Raw genomic sequence first — 20,350 nt, 5'->3', positions numbered from 1 at the left:
TTTACCCCAGCTTCCATTCATTCATTTTTCAGCCCTGCGCCTGAAGTCCTAATCATGTAAGCAAATTGTGCATATGTTTCAGGCCCACTGTTTTAGTATATAGGGTCCTTAGCAGCTTGGGATAAGTTTATTTAAGGGATCGTCTTGGCATATATACATATATCCAGTCTGACACTGTTAAGCGTGTATATATAGGTCGGCGGTTCGAATCCCCACGGCGGGGTGCGCTCCCGTTGTTCGGTCCCAGCGCCTGCCAACCTAGCAGTTCGAAAGCACGTCAAAGTGCAAGTAGATAAATAGGTACCGCTTACTAGTGGGAAGATAAACGGCGTTTCCGTGTGCGGCTCTTGCTCACCAGAGCAGCGATGCCACGCTGGCCACGTGACCCGGAAGTGTCTGCGGACAGCGCTGGCCCCCGGCCTCTTGAGTGAGATGGGCGCACAACCCTAGAGTCTGCCAAGACTGGCCCGTACGGGCAGGGGTACCTTTACCTTTACCATATATATATATATGCATGCACCTACACCTTGGAACTCCCTTTCACCATGCAGCCCCTTTCACTGTACTCTTCTCAGCACCCGATAAAAGCATTTTTGCTCAGGCACGTGTATCAAGACATGAAGAAGCTGACATGTGTTTTAATCTGTTTTTAGCTTAACTGTTGATTTTAATTTTATTTTCATTTTACAAAAATATACCCGTTTTAAAATTCACCTTTTATCGACCATTTTAATGTTGATTTTTTTTTTTAGTAAACAGCTTAAAGGTTCTCTTTGCAATCAAGCAACATATGCATTACATTAAATAAATAATGTATTTTTAAAGCCTTTGTATAGCAAGTTCAAAGCACTCCCCAGACATTATCTGTTTTATGCAAGTATCTGGCTACTAATTCAATTCTGCATCCAATTCCAAGTGCTGGTTTTGACCTATAAAGCCTCACGTGGCTCAAAACCACAATACGTCAAGGACCACCTCTCCCCCTATAAAAGTGACCTGGACCCTGCAATCATCGTCTGAGATGCTTCTTCTGTGTGCCCCCTCAACAGGTTATCAGGGAAGGTAGCAACACAAGAACAGGCCTTTTCAGCAGCAGCTTCCCAGTTGTGAAATGCTCTCCCCAGGGAAGCTCACCTGTCACCATCATTACAGGCAAAAGCATTTCTTTTTCTCTAGGCCTTAGGCTTTTATCTATGGCTTCCTTTAGTGGATGGGGATGCTTTATTCCAGCCATTTAATAACAGGATTGTCTTTTAGATTTTTCTTTCATGTCAGTTTTAATGCATATGGGTTTAATTGCTTATATATTGTAAGTCGCTTTTTGGTACCTTGGTTTAAAAAAAAAGTGACTAATAAATTTAAAATAATAATAATTGGAATGATGTAGTTGTACTGAGGGGGACGCGGGTGGCGCTGTGGGTTAAAGCCTCAGCACCTAGGGCTTGCCGATCGAAAGGTCGTCGGTTCGAATCCCCGCGGCGGGGTGCGCTCCCGTCATTCGGTCCCAGCGCCTGCCAACCTAGCAGTTCGAAAGCACCCCCGGGTGCAAGTAGATAAATAGGGACCGCTTACCAGCGGGAAGGTAAACGGCGTTCCATGTGCGGCTCTGGCTCGCCAGATGCAGCTTGTCACGCTGGCCACGTGACCCGGAAGTGTCTGCGGACAGCGCTGGCTCCCGGCCTATAGAGTGAGATGGGCGCACAACCCTAGAGTCTGTCAAGACTGGCCCGTACGGGCAGGAGTACCTTTACCTTTTTAGTTGTACTGAGGACTAGAAAGGGTGGGTCATTAAAGGTACCTGGTGAGTTTATGGCAGTCCAGGAATCATCACCTCTAACATGATAGCAAGATACATGCCCTCCCATCGAGGAATAATATCCCTAAGTCAATGGTGTTACCTGTTGGAATTCCTGGGATGGTTCTTTTAAAGTGATGGCTGTCAGGCTGCCATCTGCTCCCACAACAGGGTGACTGGCAAAAATTTTGATCATAGAACTCCAGCATTTCGGCTGAAAAACACAAATCAGGGCTCATTTGGTACCAGAAATCAAAATAGGATTTCAGAGAAGTTGTTCAAAAGTAATCACTCTTTTAAGACAGAAGAGCACAGGGCTGAGCAATGGCATTTATTTCACAGCTAGTTTATTTATTTGTAAGGAATATACCTTTTAGCATGGCAGGACCTACACTTGGGAACTCCCTGCCAATTGACCATGCAGGCACCTCTGCTGTACTCTTTCCAGAGCCTTATTACCCTCCTTTAAAATCCCTCCCCTTCCTCCAAGGAACTGAGGTAGGCAACTGGCCATCCCCTGCTCCCCTCTTGGTTGCTGGGTGGCAAATTATGTGGGCTAATTCACAGGTTGGCCAATTCTCCATTCTCTCAGCCTAACCTCAACTACACAGGGTTGTTGAGAAGGCTGGGTCCAGGTCCCCTTAGGAGAAAGGAGTTGCAGCTAACCCTGATGACCTCTCCACTTCCAGACTTCTTTCTTCCCTTTCGGACCCCCCGCCCGCAGTCTGCCCTGCAAAGTAAATCATATCCAAAAGACCACATCCATTCACTGTAGAGGCAGAAGATAGGCTTCAGTGTGGAAGTGGACATCTGAAGGCAGCCCTGTTTAGGGAAGCTTTTAATGTTTGACAGACTATTGTATTTTAATATTTTGTTGGAAGCCGCCCAGAGTGGCTGGGGAAACCCAGCCAGATGGGTGGGGTATAAATAATAAATTATTACAGTGGTGCCTCGCAAGACGAAAAGAATCCGTTCCGCGATTCTCTTCGTCTAGCGGTTTTTTCGTCTTGCGAAGCAACCCTATTAGCGGATTAGCACTATTAGCGGTTTAGCGGCTATTAAAGGCTTAGCGGCTTAGCGGCTGTTAAAGGCTTTTAGCGGCTTAGCGGCTTAGAAAAAGGGGGGGAAGCAGGGGGAAAATTGCAAGACTAGCAAGACGTTTTCGTCTTGCAAAGCAAGCCCATAGGGAAAATCGTCTTGTGAAGCAACTCAGAAACGGAAAACCCTTTCGTCTAGCCAGTGGCGTAGCGTGGGGGGTACAGGGGGGGCCAGCCGCACCGGGTGCAACATCTGGGGTTAGGGCAAATCCACGGGTTAGGGGGCGCAAATCCACAGGTTAGGGGGCGCAAATCCATAGGTTAGGGGGCGCAAATTACTTGCCTTGCCCCGGGTGCTGACAACCCACGCTATGCCACTGCGTCTAGCGGGTTTTCCGTCTTGCAGGCATTCGTCTTGCGGGGCACCACTGTATTATTGTAAGTGGAAAGCACTTCTGTTTTCAAATGAGTCTGCCATCTTCTGGATGGAGAGGGAAGCACACATGTACATGAAGTTCTGGACCACTGGATGACAACCAGCAGGACGGAAGAAGCCAGGGCTGGGCAATAGCTGGCTTTCAACATCGTGATATACCAATATATCACAGTGTCTGGAATAAGGATAGAGCTATGTAGAGGCACTGGCTGGCTTCATGTTATGATTTTTGCATAGCACATGAACAATGATTTGCGATATATTGCCTGGTCAAAAATTATGAAACCAATATCACGATATGGATTTCAAACCGGCTTGGGGCGCTCTATCAATATATCACCCGGCTCTAGAAGAGACCCATAGGCCACCTTCGCCAACAGGCTCAATATTGGGCCAAGGCGTTTGGGGAGGGGAAAGGTTAACTGCCACAAAACTAATAAAACTGGTACTCACACTTGTATACAATGATATGTTGCAGTAGAACAGCTTGAACATCTGTTTGAGCAGAACAGGTAGTTTCACGGGAGTGCCTAGAAAGAGGGGACATCTAAAAATCACACCCTGTAAAGCAACAGCTGCCAACTTGGTGCCAGCACGCTTGTCACTACCTCCCCTACATTGCAGGGATTAGACTAGATGATCACAGAATCAGAGTTATAGAAAGAATTGGGGTTGGCTTTTGAAGCCCAACTCCCCAACAAGGGACTCAGTGTCCATTATTAGTCAGAGGTTAATGGATGGAGGCAGGATCCAGTGAAAGTAAGGCAGATCTTTATTTTTCTTTATTTGCAACACCCAGCCTTTGGTAGGAGGTAAGGAGTAGTCTAAACAACAGAGCCTAGGGCTTGCCAATCAGAAGGTCGGCAGTTCGAATCCCTGAGACGGGGTGAGCTCCCGTTGTTCGGTCCCAGCTCCTGCCCACCTAGCAGTTCAAAAGCACGTCAAAGTGCAAGTAGATAAATAGGTACCACTCCGGTGGGAAGGTAAATGGCGTTTCTGTGCACTGCTCTGGTTCGCCAGAAGCGCTAGCCACATGACTCGGAAACTGCTTGCAGAAAAATGCCGGCTCCTCGGCCTTTAGAGCAAGATGAGCGCCGCAACCCCAGAGTCGTTTGCGACTGGACCTAACGGTCAGGGGTACCTTTACCTTTAAGGACCCAGAACAAAGGTGAGTAATAATTTTTAAAGACTTTAGAGATTACTTTAAAGGTAAATACCCACTCACATCTCCATAAAACACGAAAGGCTGTATGCCCTGGCTCAACCTCTCCTACACTGAAAAACCACTACCACCCTAAAACAAGCCCACATTTCACTAGATGGACTGGACCCTCATCCTCCCATCTCTTCTGGGCAGAGGAAGGATGCAAAAAGCTTCTGTAAGAGGAAATTGTGGCAGTAGCTGATATAGGTGCTTCCCCCCCAGTAATGCAGGTGGGAGGCTGGTGGGGCGCTATTTGGTAGTCCTGTCTACTTTTCTGCTCTTTTTAGATGTGTCAGACATTTTGTGTTATCTCCCCTGCCCCCAAGAAGCAGAAGAAGAAGAAGAAGAGTACCCCACCCATCTGACTGGTTTGCCTCAGCCATTCTGGGTGGCTTCCAGCATATATAAAAGCATAATAAAATGTGATCACCGGCTCAAAAACACTGGCCACCCTTCATGAACAACACTCAGCGAGATGCTCCATAGACAGCCAGCAGAAGCAATAACGAGATCGAAGGATACTTGCCCGCTGGATCCCACAGCACAGAGCCCTCCATGTCATTTCCAAAGGGAGCCTGTCCTGATCGGAACATCTTCATGTAGACCTCGAATTGGAGCAGGGAAAGGCGGCAGGCCGCACAGCAGCTTCTGGGGTAGACGATGAACAGTGCCTGTGCAGCGCCCGCAAAATCTCCACTTTTGCACAGGTAGAAGGGGACCTTGTCCTGCCACTTCTGCAACCTAGAAGTTGGGCAAATGAGAGGCAACAAATACTACAGGCTAACTGATTGCAGCAAAATGCACACACAGAGAGGGATCCAGTGGCATATGAACAATATTTATTGTTGCATTAAGGGGAAAAGTCATAGCCAAACAACAGAAGAAGAGAAGAAGAGTTTGGATTTGATATCCTGCTTTATCACTACCCTAAGGAGTCTCAAAGCGGCTAACATTCTCCTTTCCCTTCCTCCCCCACAACAAACACTCTGTGAGGTGAGTGGGGCTGAGAGACTTCAAAGAAGTGTGACTAGCCCAAGGTCACCCAGCAGCTGCATGTAGAGGAGCGGGGAAGTGAACCTGGTTCACCAGATTACGAGTCTTCCGCTCTTAACCACTACACCACACTGGCTCTCAACAGAGCATCTGCCTGGTGTGCAGAAAATCCCAGGTTCGATCCCTGATGCCATCTCCAGGTAGGGCTGAGAGAGACTCCTGCCTGAAACCTTGGAGAGCCACTGCCAGTCAGCTTAGACAACTCTGAGTTAGATGGAGCAACAGTCTGACTCGCTACAAAGCAGCTTCCTACATTCCTTTAAGACTAAGGCGTCCTAAACTGCTAGGTGGAAATATGTAACCGTAAAGAAAAAAGGAAATGTAAGCAACCAAGAGCCTTTCAAATTAGCAAAGGGTCCATTTTGCACACCCTTTTCTGTTTCAGTAGAGGGTGTCAGTCCCAGCCCTACATTCACCAGGCCTGGAAACACTTGGGACTCACTAAAACCTGATCTCCTCACTTCCTAATTCAGTAAAGACATGGCCACTATTGTTTATCGAGAGCCCCAAGCTATGATTCCCCTGGTTTTAAAGATTTTAGGTGTGCAAGCTTTAAACAAAATCCCATCAGTAAACAGAAGATTAAAATAAACCCTCCACGGAGAGTTGTGAGCAATTTCAAATCGCTTACCACTTGGAATCATTGCATTTCACCACCTTCAAATAACGGATCAGCTCCTTGTATCTGGGGAAGAATGAAAGGCGTTAGGACAGGAATGGAGGGCGATCACCCAGTGATGAAGGCTCCCCAAGTGGTTGCAAGAGACTACTCCAAAGGGCATGGAGTAACGCCATAGGAAGATTTGATACAGGCTGCATTTACATGTCAGGAAAGCCAAACCATGGCTTAGTGCAAAAGCACTGGCTGCCAAGGGAGGAGATTTATTCCTTCCTCATCACCCTCACAGCTTTCAGGCTCAGTGTGGTGTAGCTAAGCCGAGGCTTGGCTGAGCGTGTCATCTGAACCTGAAATCCTTAAGCTCCCTCCTCCTTAAACATGATCAATAGTCAAGATTTGTTCTTGGCTACATGTTGTGGTTAAGAAGGAAACTGTGGAACCTGCTCCCGCATGAGGCAGTGACAGCCGCCAACATAAAAGGCTTCCAAAAAAGGACTGGACGAATTTGTGAGGCTAATGGCTGCCGGCCATCATGACTCCGCTCTTCCTCCACAGCCAGTGGCAGTAATGGTTCATAGAATCGTAGGATTGTAGAGCTGGAAGGGACCATGAGGGTCACCTAGGCCAACACCCTGCAATGCGGGAATCTTTTGCCCAACGTGGGGCACAAGCCCACAACCCTCAGATTAAGAGTCTCATGCTCTGCCAACTGAGCCATCCACGGTGGCGCTGGGGAAAAGGCTCTTGGCTCAGGTCCGGCTTAAGGGTTTGCCACAGTCATCCAGGTGGACACTTTAAGTACAGGATGCTAGACTAGATGCTAGATAGGTTCTTCTTAATGTTCTTATGAGATATCTGGGTTCGGAGAAGACTCTAAGCCAAGCCTTGGTTTAGCTAACCTGCTGCATTGAGCTAAAAGGACCAGGGAGCTCCACTATGGCAGTCAACACGTCTGAATGGTCCCAGAAAATCATACTTTGGGCTTACCATGATGTGTGACTCAGGCCACACTAGCAAAAGGAATAGTGTTTTCAACACACAGGGCCAAAGAGATCCCCTCCCCTAAGATGGTCATGTTCCTCTAGGGCTTTAATTTTTAAAAATATAATTTATAATTCTCCAAAGAGATTCCAAAGCATTTATACATAGTTTATACATCATACATAGTTTCTTCTTGACTTTCCACCCCTCCTTTCCTGAAGTTTGTTTTTTACTCCTTTTTGTTAGCTGTTTTTATAATCACTGGGTTTTATTGTGAAAATATTGCTAGCGCTTGTGGTTACAGTACTAAATATTCAATCCGAGAGCACATTTCCACTCACAACAAGCTTTATTGCTATGGATGATTTAGCAAGAGCCACCAAAATCAGGCAAGTTTCTGAAAGTTTATGGCAAACACCTTTGAGACAAGAGCGTGCAGAAACTGGAAACAAGCAGATGGCACGTACAGGTAACCGGGGAGGGTGATATCCATCAAGGGAAAGGGCCTTGGCTCAGTGATAGAGCAATTGCTTTGCATGCAGAGGATCCCGAGCTCAATTCCCAACAACATATTCAGGTTGGAATGGAACTGTCCCCTTTACTGCACCGCAATCTTCAGATGAAGGGCGGTATACAAATTTAATAAATAATAGTAAAACTCTGGAGAGCCTCTGACAGCTAGTGCAGGCAATATTCAGCTATATGGATCAAGGGTCCACCTTGGGGCAAGCCAATTTGCTAGGTTCTTTTATCTGCCTGTGAGCTTTTCTCAGGGGGATCTGAACAACTGTAGTTGGAGATCAAACGCTGGGCTAGTCTTGCTTTTTGGAGTCATTTCTTATGCTCCCGCTGTTCCATAGGTACTTACTGCCTGCAGCCTTCCATCCTTTCAATTCGTGCCTCTACTACGGCAACTGTTTCACAAAGGCATTCTTTCTTCCCTTTCAACATCCGTTGGCCAGTAACATTTTGTCCTTTCAAGACGGAGATCAGCAAGCAGTGATCCCAGGGAGCGAAATTCAGGCTGAAATGAAAACGAGGCCGTGTTTATGTGGGTTTAGGATCAAATCACAGAGAGCAGTGTGCCAGGAATCTTGTCACCCTTGCTTCAAGTCACAGGCTAACTGCCGTGAGTGTGTTCTCAAGAGATCACACTGGCAATAGGGCAATGGCAGCTAATACTGCGGCAATGAGGGTGTTTTTTTTTGGGGGGGGGGGACTTTGCTCATAGACTTGCACTGGCTTATAATGTGATATTGAGCCAAGTTCAAGGTGTTATGATTAGTATATAAAGTTCTTAACAGCTTAGGAGCTATTTACCTGCAAGACTGCCTTACCCATATATACCCACTCAACTGCTTCGATCTGCAGAACTGACACTATTTACTGGTGCCACACAATACTTATTATTACACTTTGGAAGCCCCTGCCTGTTGACATCAGGCAAGTGCCATCTCTGTGCTCTTTTAGAACCTGCTAAAAACATTTTTATTCAGGCAAGCCTACCCAAGTATGAGGAATACTGACATGTGTATTAAACTGTTTTTAGCTCATCACTGATTTTTTAAAAATAAAAAAATGTTTTAAACAGCTGTTTTTATTGATAGTGTTACTGTTTTATTCTTTTCGCTTTGAGGTTTGTCTGGCTTTTTCCAATCATGCAGTATATACATTTTGTGAAATAAATAAATAAATAAATAAATATGCATGGTGGGAAACCAAAAATCTTGAGAATATATTCCTTTCAGATCCAAACACACAGTTCAAGCAAGGAAGCATACCTATTTGAGAAGATATGGCAGTGAACCGGGAAAGGAATGGAGTGGTAAAACCCGGTGAGCTTGTTATACAGAGGCTTCGGAAAGTCATTCAGCACCAGCAGCCTCTGAAGTCGTCTTGTGATCCTGAAAGGTAATGACTAATTAGAACAAAAGAAGCACCTTTGAAGCAGCTGTCCCCAGTCTGCTGCCCTTCAGAAGTTTTGGACAACTCCCACCAGCCCCTATCCAGCCCTGCAGCTCTCCAGAATTTCAGATCGGGCTCTTTCCTATCCGTATCTGGAGACTGAACCTGGAATATTCTGTATGCAAGGCAGATGCTCTACCAAGACTACTGAGATAAAGGGCAGCCCGCAAACTCTCTTAGTATCAGCTAGCGAAGCAGGATGACCCAACATCAGCTGCTGTGAGGCCACTGACTTTGGAAAGATTTCTAGGCACGACAGCTTTCCAAAATTCCTTTTCCGTACAGCAGGAAAACTCAGTGATAAAGGGGACTGGTTGCACACCAGACATCCATTCACATTCATTCACACACACACACACACACACACACCACGTGCGAAACCAACTCATGGCTAGTGCCTGGGATGTGTCTGCAGCTAACACATTTATTTAAATTTATCCTAGGGGGTGTTGAGAGGGCATGAGCTGGCTCTCCCACTACTTTTCTGCAGGAGAAGGGGATCTCTGCCACAGGAGACCCTTTCCAAATGTGGGACTAACCATCGTACCCCAACCTATTTTTTTTTTTGCACCAGAAAGTGTCTACACCTAAACAGACCACTGGGATGAAGATCTTACATTCTGAATAATTCTATTCAGTAATGACAAGAGTAGCTTTATGCAGTGAAATGCCCTATACACTATTTCAAAGTTCCCGGAGGGTAGAATCACTTAAAATAAGGATAGGTGAAAGTGATGATTAATTTAAAAGCAAGGGAAAAAAGGGAACAGGTTTCCCCAAAAGGGGTTCGTGTCTGCTCTTCATTAACCTTTGCTACTATTACATTTGGTGTTAAGAAAGTGAATGGGGAAAAAGAAGCTGAGGGAGATTACATGAGGCATCACATATTTCAATGCCCTCATTAATGAGACTCCAGGGAGTAAGGAAAGAGGAGATAATTACCACCACCACCCAAAAATTGTAGAGATTAAAGCAAAGCCAAGGTCAAGCGTGGCAATGCTTTTATTCTATAGAGTTGTGAAAAGTTGGAGATGGATTTAATTCTGTTCCCCACCCCTCCTTGATTCCTTCTAACATCTACTCCTTTTTCCCAACCTGGATGGCCTCCAGTTGTTTGGGACAGCAACACAATTCAGCCTTGACCACTGCCTGTGCTGGCTGGAGCTGATGGGAGTTGCAGGGCCCCAGGTTGGGGGGATGGCTGATTTAGAGCTTTTTACAGCAGCCAGGCACTAAGCACCCTGATTGCCTTACCTGGACATTAGACAAGGCACAGCCTGGCTCAGCGACACCAAGTGACCAACGTTTCGCAAAAAGCTGACAAAGAAAGGAAGACAGGAACACCAAGCGCCATTACTCAGTTTTTGCCAGCATTTCTGTAAAATGGGTATTTTCCTTTGAAAAAGTTTGGTTCTTTGCTTTGCTCAAGAGTAGAGCAGGCCCCAGCCCTTCCCAATATGTCTCTGTCCTCTGCAGAGTTTTCCCTCCATAGAGTTCAAACTAATACAATGAAACATCTAAGAAATAAAAGTGGCAATTAAAATACAATTTAAAAATCAGCATGAATAGTAAATGCAATGGATGTGAGGTCTCCCATCTTCAACCACTGGTATGAAGCTCACAGACCAGTTTGTGAATCTCCCCCCTAAAGAAACCCAAAGGAGCAGCGTCACCTATCCCTTTACTCCATTTCCACCTCTTCAGCCAACAATCTTCCACGTATGTTAAGGCAAGAGTTGCAATAGCAGTGAGATACAAGCAAGGCTCGCCAGGCAAATCTGCCTGGGTTACTTACGGAGTGAGGTCCTTGTGGAGTGCGATTTCCCTGGTTGCTCCCATAAGCATGATGACCTCTGTTTTGGGTCTCTCTTTCTCAGCCAGATTTAGAAAGGCTGTTACGAGTTCAGAAACAGAAGCATAACTAGAAAAATGAAACCCAAAAGCTTCTGAGTCGCAGATGGAGCAGGTTTTTGCAACATTTGTCACTTGATCATGGAGGGGGGGAGCTATTACCATTGGAAATCTTGACAAATCAACACAATTTACGGGCAAATGTAGGCAAACCTGCCTGTAGACTAGGCCTAAGCAATGTATCCATACATCGTCCAGGAACGGCCCAAGGTGACCCAGGGAGTTTCATGACTGAATGGGGATTTCAGCCCTGATCTCCCAGGTCCTAGTCTGACACTCTAACCACCACTGGCGGAGGAAGAGGAGTGCGGGGAGCGCGCACCACCCCTGGCAGCGCGATCCTGGTAGGGTGCCATCGCAGCTGCCACCCCCCCTGTTGCGCTGGGCACCACGCCCCTGCAGGCAGCGTGTCACGCCCCCAGGATGTATGCCAGCCCCACCTCCGCCTGCTCTCCGCCCCCCAGTTCCAGAGCATGAAGCTCCGCCACTGCTAACCACTACACTACACTGGCTTCCTCGAGTACTTCTGCTATGGGGCAGCTACATAAATTAAGTAGGTAAACAAATTGGGCAAAATGTCGCTTAGAGAAGGATTTGAAATATTTTCCTTGAGGCTTGAATTTGTTTTATTCTGGAATGTTTTATTGGATATTTTAATGTGCTGTAAACCACTTTGAGATTCTTTTTCTTTGAAATATAAAGCAGGATAGAAATGAAATGAATGATAATAAATTTCATTGCTTAAAAAAGAAAGGCGCCTAGACAATCCGTTGTGCCAACCATAACCCAGGTTTAAGGTGCCATTAGGTGATTAGCTTACATATCTGAGTTTCTAACACTGCTGTAGGGCAACAGCCTTAATATCCACAACAGACACGAAGGTATACATTTGTAAACATTTATTGACAGAGTTTCCTACATTACCTGTGCACAGTATACAGAGGGTAGGAGCTGCATTTTTCACACTGCCCAGGACGCAAATTCCGATGGCAAAGGCATTTGGGGAAGTCTGGAGCAATTCTATTTCCAGACAGATACTTGTTATATTCCACAGAAACATCATGCACGAATTTCTGCAGGAGTACCCCTAGAGCAGAGAATTGGGGTGGGGGTGGCAGAAAACAAAAATGCTTATTTCTTCCCAATACATGATGTGTCACTCAGAAAGAGGCGGATATCCCACACCGTTCTCCTGTGCTTCTAGCAATGTTATATTGATAGGGCCCATCCGACTGTTGCAATCGTAATTTGTTTTAAACCATTTTAAACTCTTGTGACCTGCCCTGGGCATCTTTTGGGAGGAGGAGCAATCAAATCCAATTAACATTAAATAAAAATTAAATTAAAGTAACACAGGGGTGGATTACCTGTAGTCCTTTTAGGCATTGCTGCACTCCAGCTCCCATTATCCTTGACCACTGGCCATGCTACCTGGGAATAGTGGGAACTTGGGAGTCCAGCAAAATCTGGGGGGCCACAGATGAGCCACCCACTAGATCAAAGATTAAGGAACCTGCTGCTACCCACCCACTGTGTGAGTCTCAGAGTCTCACACAGCAATTCCCAAAATGTGGGGCACAATAAATGTTTTTTAAACTCCTATTTGCTTCCACATTCACCCACAAGGTATGCCCACTGTGTCTCTGAATGTTCTGGTCTATTGTGAACCCCAAAACAAAGAAGTAACTTGGGAATTACAGGGCAGATCTTTACCTTAGGATTACTACACCCTCTTCATAAATGCACAAAATGGTCCTTGATGGAGAAAGCCTGCAGTTCAGAGACACATCTCAAAGATGTTGAGACAAACGCAGTGGCTGAAATGACTCATTCGTAAGCGCCCCGAGAACTACATGCAAGCTCCAAATTGGGAGCGTGTGGACAGGGGTCAGGCTAATCAGTGATGCCCCCTTGAGGATCCTCTTGATGTGCATGTTGATCTGATGACAACCTGGCTGTAACAATATCAAGGCGAGGGGGCACCTCATGCCCATGCACATTGCTGGCCTGAGTGCAAGGTCCAGACCCTCTTAGAGTAAATGCAGTCACACTTCTAACGCCCGCCGACCTGTCTCCTCTGCTGCTGCCGCTGCAGGAAATACTCCCTGCAAAGACTCATGCATTCTAATAGTAAAAAGGTGACGAGTGCGTTCTGGATGACCAACTTGGAGTAGTCTAATTTTGCAAGGGTCACCTGCTCAGGTGCCAGCCAGCTAATCAGAGCCACTCTGGTTTCAGATAAAACGAGGTCGCTTGCAACAGAAGAATCCTGAATGGAGGCAGGAACCAAGGATCTGATGTTGTTTTTTTTTTAAAAAAAGGACAAAACAAAACAAAAACAAAACCACAGCCTCCATGGCCGAAAAAGGACTACCAATCTCACTGCTCCTTGTGCAACCTGGATTTTCTTCTTTTGGTAGAATCCTGGTTAGGATTGGCATAAATATGTACTTTATAGCAGCCCAGAGGCCAAGGCTGTTGACAACATCGGTGTCTTCTATGCCATGCAATAAGCGTGACATGAGAGAGTGAAAACATTGAGGTTACAAAGTAGTTCAAACCTTCATGTCAGACTCTTGAATGCAGACTGACAGGCTTCACTCTTCTGGGTCTCAGAAAATCTGCTGTCTGATTTCAAAGAGCCCTTGACGTGTTCCACCAAGAGCTATTGCAGATGGTGCCCTGCACACACCAGGGCAACTTCCGCTTGAGGTTGGAGGGCTCACGCCGCCTCCAACATCTTTCACCACCATGTTATTAGTCTTGACAAGCCTGTAAGCTTGATGGACCAGGCTGGAGAAGGATTGCAGGTCCAAGCCTACAGCTCTGCAGTCCACCCAGTTTATGCTGTGAAGGGCCTCTGCCAGAGAACAGGTTCCTGGGAATACTTGTCCCCGACACTATGCCTTCCTGTCCAACTGTCATCATCACCCCCACCCCATCCCATTGAGGTTTTGCAGCTTGAGCCACCACAGAAAAAATTTCTTCCCACTGCTGTGAACTGAAATAGCAACAGGAGCCACTGAAAGGGGTGCATGTAAAATCTGGTTTGTGCGACAACCATGGTGCAGGATATAATGAAGCCTAACAGAACAGGTTTATGGGGAAAATAATGATGACATTTTCTGACCTTTTGGAACAGATACTGGTGAAATCCTGCCTCAGCGTCTGTTTCCTCTCAGCTGACTAATGGCAGCGCCAGTCTGAGTTCCTAAGTACTTGATGGACTGGGACGGATGGAGAGGGCTCAATTTAAAAATCCCAGGACTGGAAGGTGTTGATGACGGCCTGCTTAGCCCAGAGATGCCTGCTGACAAGACAACCTGGCCAAGGTAGGGATACTCATGTATCCTTTGAAGGCACAAGGAGACCACCACTGAGACTATGAGTTTTGAGAATTCTCCAGGGGGAGGGAAATAGGGGATACTGCTAATGCTTATTCTGATAACAGAAATGGACAAACTTCTTGCATTGTTGTTATCAGAACATGGAGAGGTTTCAGTTAAGTTGACGGAACCTGGGAAATCTCCAAGACAAAGGGTTTCCCCTGTCGAAACTGGGTCTCCATTCTAAACCTGATATACTTCAGGTCCACTATGGTTTGCCACACATCACTTCTTCAACACTGCAAAGATGACAGAACCCCCTAGTTTCTCTCCCCCTGGGGAATGAACTCAGTTGCATGGATGTCAAGGAGATGGCAGATCACCGTTTTAAGGGAGATTTTTGAAGTGGGAGGTGGCTGGAATGTATCTCTGGGTATTGATGGAAAATTATATGGTGTTTATTGTCCTCAGTACAGAGAGATTCTTTGCTCACCTTTCCCACATGGGAGAAAACAGCTGAGGCTGACCTCCCACTGCAGGAGAGGTGGCATCAAACCACTGTCCATTTCTCCTAGATGTGTGGGGCAAACTCCCCCAGTAGGATGCTGAGCCTTGCCCTTTAGTTTGAAACCGGGACCCAGACCAGAAGGGCTTGCCCAATTTGAACTCTTCAGTACAGGACAGAACTGTGTTAGAATGAGAGGAGGAGGAAGAGGAGGCACCCCTGCAAGGTTGCCTTGACTCCTGCTTCTTTTGAACTGAAGGCACGGATGTTTTCTTGCTTTTGGTTTTCCTCAATACATCTTTCGGCAACTCTTCATCAAAGAGGTGGATGTCACTGAAAGGTGTCCCAAAAAGCCAAGTCCACTGAAGAATGCACCACCCAGAGATACCTGCGTGCCACAACTGCATCCGCGATGGCCCTGGACAAACACTGAACGGCATCCCAAGTTGCATCCGCAATCAAAGCAGCTGCTTTGTATTGTCAACCGAGAGAACTTTTAAGGGTAGGCTTTCCAATTCTTCATCAGCCAATCATGCAGCCAAACCAAGGAAGTCCGAGCCATAATGGAGGCAGCCATGGCAGCTCAAAGAGCCTTACACAAAGCTTTGTCAGATGAGCCATGAAATCGGTCTTGAAGGGTCATCTTTCTATCCTGATGAACAATGTCACCTGGGAGAAGCACCCCTGCTGGAATGTTTACCAAGGGCACCTTCAACATCTCCATGAACGCCAGTGGGCTGCTGCGGAGGCACTGGAACTGGATCCTGAAGGTCTAAGGTGGAAAGTACTCTGTCCAAAAGAGGTTCATAGTCATTGGGATTGAAAAGCTTACAGGTCTGAAGGACTTTGGTCCGAATGTCCTCCCTCTGCTCCCTTCTCCAAATTGCCTGCAGGCTTACAACTATTCCTCTTGTCTTTTCCCAGAATTTTATGGCAATGTCTGGTGTCCCTTTGCTCAGCAACCTTCCTGAACGCGTCAGCTGCCTTCCTCTTAGCCCTTTTGTGGTTTCTGGGTGAGGATTCTGAAGAGGGCTCAGAAGAAGAGTGCCATCTGCTTGACCTTGCGCCATCTGCTGACCTAGGGCGCATGCAACCCACTGCAGCCTTCAGCTGCTCGATCACTCCCATCACTGGCTGTTTAATGCTTTGGTAGAGATCCTGAGCGATGCCTGGGGCCAGAACCGAGGTAGAGGCTGCCGTGGAAGTGGGAACCCGGTGAGCGGCAGATGCATTAGAGGCTTGGGAGGACCAAGACGCAGAAGTGCTGGGAAATGCATTATATTCAGCCTCCCTGCCCCTAATGCGGGGTGTGCTTGCCCCCTTGTGGTCATGGCGGGTGGCAGTGCTGGCCTCATACCCAGAGGACGGTGTTCCATAGTTCGGGCGGTAATAAGTATAAAAAAGCTCAGCAATTTCCTGCATTGCGTTGTTCCGTAAGGGCCCTTGTTCGACAGAAGCTGTGAAGTGGAAGAAGACACTTGGAAATAGAGCACAGCAACCAGAAAAAGGATCCACGATAGATGGCGATGCTATTCAGAGAGCTGAGAGAGGTACACAGGGAAGGAACCGAGAAGGAGCCTCTTCAACCAGCAACGGTCTACAAATCTAGTATGACCCTGCCTGTCCCAGGCAGCGGGTGGACATAAGCCATTATCTGGATGTCTCCATCCCACAGGGCAGAGAAGTTCCTCAGCTATTCAAAATCTGGCGATCCCTGCTCTATATAATGGTATACGGCCCCACGAGGAAATCATTGTTTGTTCATCTTCAGATTTTCTGAATTGAGACATTTCTCTTTCGTAAGTCAAGCCTGGGGGAACTACAGCTCCAAACAACATTGGCAAGCAAGGCCAATGGCAAGAGATGTTGGGAGTTGTTGTTCAGCAACATTCACAGAGCCAAAGGCTCTCCACACCGGCATTAAGTAACTGAGTAAACTTAAAACATCTTTACAACTCGCTTTTTAACTGTGGAGGGCATATCCACCCTCTCCTGCAAATGCTGTGATGTTGGGCCTTTGGATCTGGTCACTGCCCAGGTGGAGAACACCTAGGAATCTTACCTACACTTTCTTGTGGTCCTTGCGAGGTGGATGGGGTAGAAATGTAATCAACAAACTGCCCCTATTCTTAACACAATAAATTCTTGGTGGCACTGATGTGCCTCCACTCACCCCCGTGCTGGATATCGGCATCAATTTCTGAGAGCTCCAAGTTGAACTGAGAGAGACTGCCAGTGAGAGCAGAATTCCACTGATCCTTCCAGAATTTGCTTTTGTTGTGTGCATTGCAATGGCAAAACGAAGGCGTCACCCAATCTTTACACTGGAGGAAGGAAAAGGAAAAAGGAAGGTTGGACTTTTATCAAATCCACAATATCTGTAAGTTCCTTGCAGCCTGCAAATGGTTCCCACTCTGAGGGCACCTACCATTTCCTCAGCATATTAAATAACGGCATAAGCGGAGAAAGGAAACTGCAGAGAATGGAACAGTATTTGATAGTTTCCTTGGGAGAATGTAAGTGCAACCCTGCTGGGAAAAAAGCAAAAGCCAGCATCTACTTCCAGAAGCAGCCATATAGATGTCCCTGGATATTGACATCCAGAACAGAAGGAAGCTGTTCTTGTCTCTTGTGTTTGTCTCTAGCTTTTAATACTCGGCAACTCAGGGACGGAGAGCCTGTGGCTTTCCAATGTTGTGGGACTTCAACAACCATCAACCCAGCCCACATGACCAATGGACAGGGATGGACAAAGCTGTAGTCCAGCAACATCCAAAGGGCCAAATGTTAGCCCTGCTTTAGATGGAGCCAACAGAAGGCTCTTCCCTTCCCCCCTGCAAACCTAATTGTGACACAGGGGCATTTTCAGGGTGTGAGAAGCAAGTCACAGACGGAGGGACGAATTAACCACTATCAGTGTGTAACACATCCACACTGAAACTGTCCACCCGCACTGCAATTAGGCTTGAAAATGACTTCTATCAGCTGGAATAGAAGGCTGCTTTCAAGCCCAGTTTCAGCAGCAAGGGGGCAGGATCCTGTGGGCACCAGGAAGGAGTCTGCAGGTACATCGGAACCTGTGGTGTAACCCAACCACTCTAGAGAGACAAAGGTCTCTCTGCAGAAATAGGAGTCCCGCATCCCAAAAGCCGTCCTTACCTCTGCAGCAACCTTATCACAAATGTAGCAGTAGCACTCGCTGCATGTCTCTGCGTTTCTCCCAAGGGGGCAAGATGTTTCACATTCCCCTTGCCTAAAAGCAGACAAGAAACAGCTCCAAGTTGTGATAGCAGATCATAAAAGGGTTTCAATGCACTGCACTTTCAACTTCTGTCATGTCCCTCGTTATAAAATGTCCCTAGGAGAGGGATGGGGGTTTTTTTCAGACCAAAGCTTGCATTTCCTCATGGACAAGCTTCTGGGGGCTGCATGCCATTGGTGGCAGGGGCCATAGGCAAACGTGACTCTCTGCAATAGATTCTGACCCCACAAAGGTAAAAAAAATTCTACACTCACTCACCCACACTTCCAGTTAAGCAAGATCTTGAACCAGGCAAAAGCACTCAAGGAGTGCATGGAGCACAGCGGGACTAAGAAAGGCCGATGGGACTGGCCATGGGGCCATTTTTAGTTGAATTCTGCTCCATGGGCCAGAGATATATGGAGGACTACATCTGGCCTCTTTGCTACAGGAGCTATTTGAAGGAGGGACATAATGAATGCTTGGGAGTCAAGAACCCTCAGTCTTCTGGACCAAGTGCAGGGACCTTTGACCCTCCAGATGTTGCTAGACTACAACTCCCATCACCCCAGACGACTGATCATAATTACTTAGGCCAACAGGATCTGTTGTCCAGCAACTTTTGAAGCACCAAAAGTCCCCCATCCCCTCTTCTCGGCTGCAAATATTGCCACTAGATCTGTACCGATGCAACTGTGCTTAAGCACAATGTGTGTGGTTTTCCCCCAGTAGGAGGTGTGTTTGTGGAATTCCCTTTTGTTCTCCTCTGTGGCATGATACATACTCAAAGGGGTGGGTCGGGCAGTCGTATCTTGCGTGGGGCATCACTTTTGCTCTCTTGCAGAAAGTAACTATCACCTCCTCATCCACAGCTTCTTCTGTATTCTCCCTTTTCAAGGGAATCTCTTCTGTAAAAGGAAAAAATACTGAATACCATTTCACTGCAATTCTAGAAAGGCGTTGCCCAGACCTCAAGCTTTAAAAGAAAAAGGAGAGCGTGTTGAGAGTTAGGGCAAATTCATAAACCACATTTTGGTCAGTTATAAAACAGGCTGACCAAAAAAAGACTGATTCATTCACTTGAAATAATATTAATAGTAGTAGTAGTAGTAGTAGTAGTAGTAGTAATTGCAAGATATAGAATCTGTAGAAACATCACTCTTTTAAGACATATTCATTTTGGTCTTTAGCTTAAAAATGTATAAATTACTTCCTTTCGTCTTCCAGATTGTTGTTTCTATGCCTTATCCATTATTGTTTCTTCAGATTGCTTGAATTTATTTTTTTTCTGCATCAACAAAGAATGTCAGGACTAAATTTCAATAAGAATCACTTTATATTTAAAAGACACCTTCCTTTGCAGCTCTGTTTAGCTTTTCACCAGTGGCCCCAATAGTAAAATAGCAACGATTCATTAACAAAGATCAGGTGACAAATATCAAATATGTAATCACTCTTAGACCTGCTGTGATTGTTAGCTCTTATTACCTGTGTTCTTCTGAGGATCTGATTTTGTATGTTTCATATATTTTGTACTTTTTTTAGCGGTTGGTAATAAATATTTGATTATTTGACAGTTAAATTTTGCAACAGCTAAGAACTAGATGGTGCCCAAAATATTTCAGAAAACAACACAGGTTTGTAGTTAGTTACCTACTTGCTTGAGGGATTTAAGAATCCTTTACAGGTACAATCCACTACTCTACACTGACCCTACCTCCTTAGTGTTTTATACAGCTTTGCAAATAAGACCACAAATGCTCCTGGTGTGTTTTGTTTCCCTTTTCAAGCTCTTGATGGTGCAAGAGAAGTAACAATAAGACAAAAATCACAAATTCTTTCCAAATTGTCCAGGTCTTCCTGGCCTGCCACAAGCACCTAGATATGGGGCTTTTAGAAGACAGTTTGGTTTTTAAATGAACACTCACTTTCTTATTCTGCTTCCCATGCACTGTACTCTATAGCAATACAAAGAACAAGGAGCCCACCCACAGTTCAAAAGGACAAAACAAGAAACTTTTCAGACTCTACTGAGAGAATTATATCTATATATAAAAAGCAGTTACCTGCATCATCAGCCAACAAAATACAACTCCCCAAGGAACTCTCAGCTTCATCTTCATCAATCCAGATGACACTTCCCTCTTCTTTAGTGGACTCCATGACTGTTGAAGAGTAACTCCCAAAGTGTGCAACTTGTCAAGGCTGGCAAAGGCTAGAAAGAGGAAAAGGGGGAAAAAGAAGGCATTTGCCACTGATGCCTCTACGAGGAAAACG

At 46.1% G+C, this 20,350-nt stretch overlaps 1 protein-coding gene across 1 annotated transcript in view; it reads right to left on the bottom strand.

The window, feature by feature from the left end:
* Positions 1-20,350, bottom strand: part of LOC114585000 (uncharacterized) — a 29,075-nt gene that overhangs the window by 7,261 nt on the left and 1,464 nt on the right. The window contains exons 2-14 of the mRNA XM_028707275.2: positions 20,140-20,288; positions 18,858-18,981; positions 17,992-18,085; positions 17,006-17,156; positions 11,926-12,088; positions 10,886-11,011; positions 10,345-10,407; positions 8,907-9,029; positions 7,994-8,149; positions 6,157-6,210; positions 4,999-5,213; positions 3,722-3,798; positions 1,899-2,009 (exon numbers count right to left, since the gene is read on the bottom strand). Of these exons, the coding sequence (XP_028563108.2) occupies positions 1,899-2,009; positions 3,722-3,798; positions 4,999-5,213; positions 6,157-6,210; positions 7,994-8,149; positions 8,907-9,029; positions 10,345-10,407; positions 10,886-11,011; positions 11,926-12,088; positions 17,006-17,156; positions 17,992-18,085; positions 18,858-18,981; positions 20,140-20,236 (1,554 nt within the window). The 5' untranslated portion in view covers positions 20,237-20,288. The remainder of the gene's footprint in view (positions 1-1,898; positions 2,010-3,721; positions 3,799-4,998; positions 5,214-6,156; positions 6,211-7,993; positions 8,150-8,906; positions 9,030-10,344; positions 10,408-10,885; positions 11,012-11,925; positions 12,089-17,005; positions 17,157-17,991; positions 18,086-18,857; positions 18,982-20,139; positions 20,289-20,350) is intronic.

Source organism: Podarcis muralis, chromosome 14 (assembly GCF_964188315.1).
Source record: "Podarcis muralis chromosome 14, rPodMur119.hap1.1, whole genome shotgun sequence".
NCBI classification, from domain to species: Eukaryota; Metazoa; Chordata; class Lepidosauria; order Squamata; family Lacertidae; genus Podarcis; species Podarcis muralis.
Note: the sequence above shows the minus strand (reverse complement) of the source record. Positions and strands in the feature narration are given on the sequence as shown.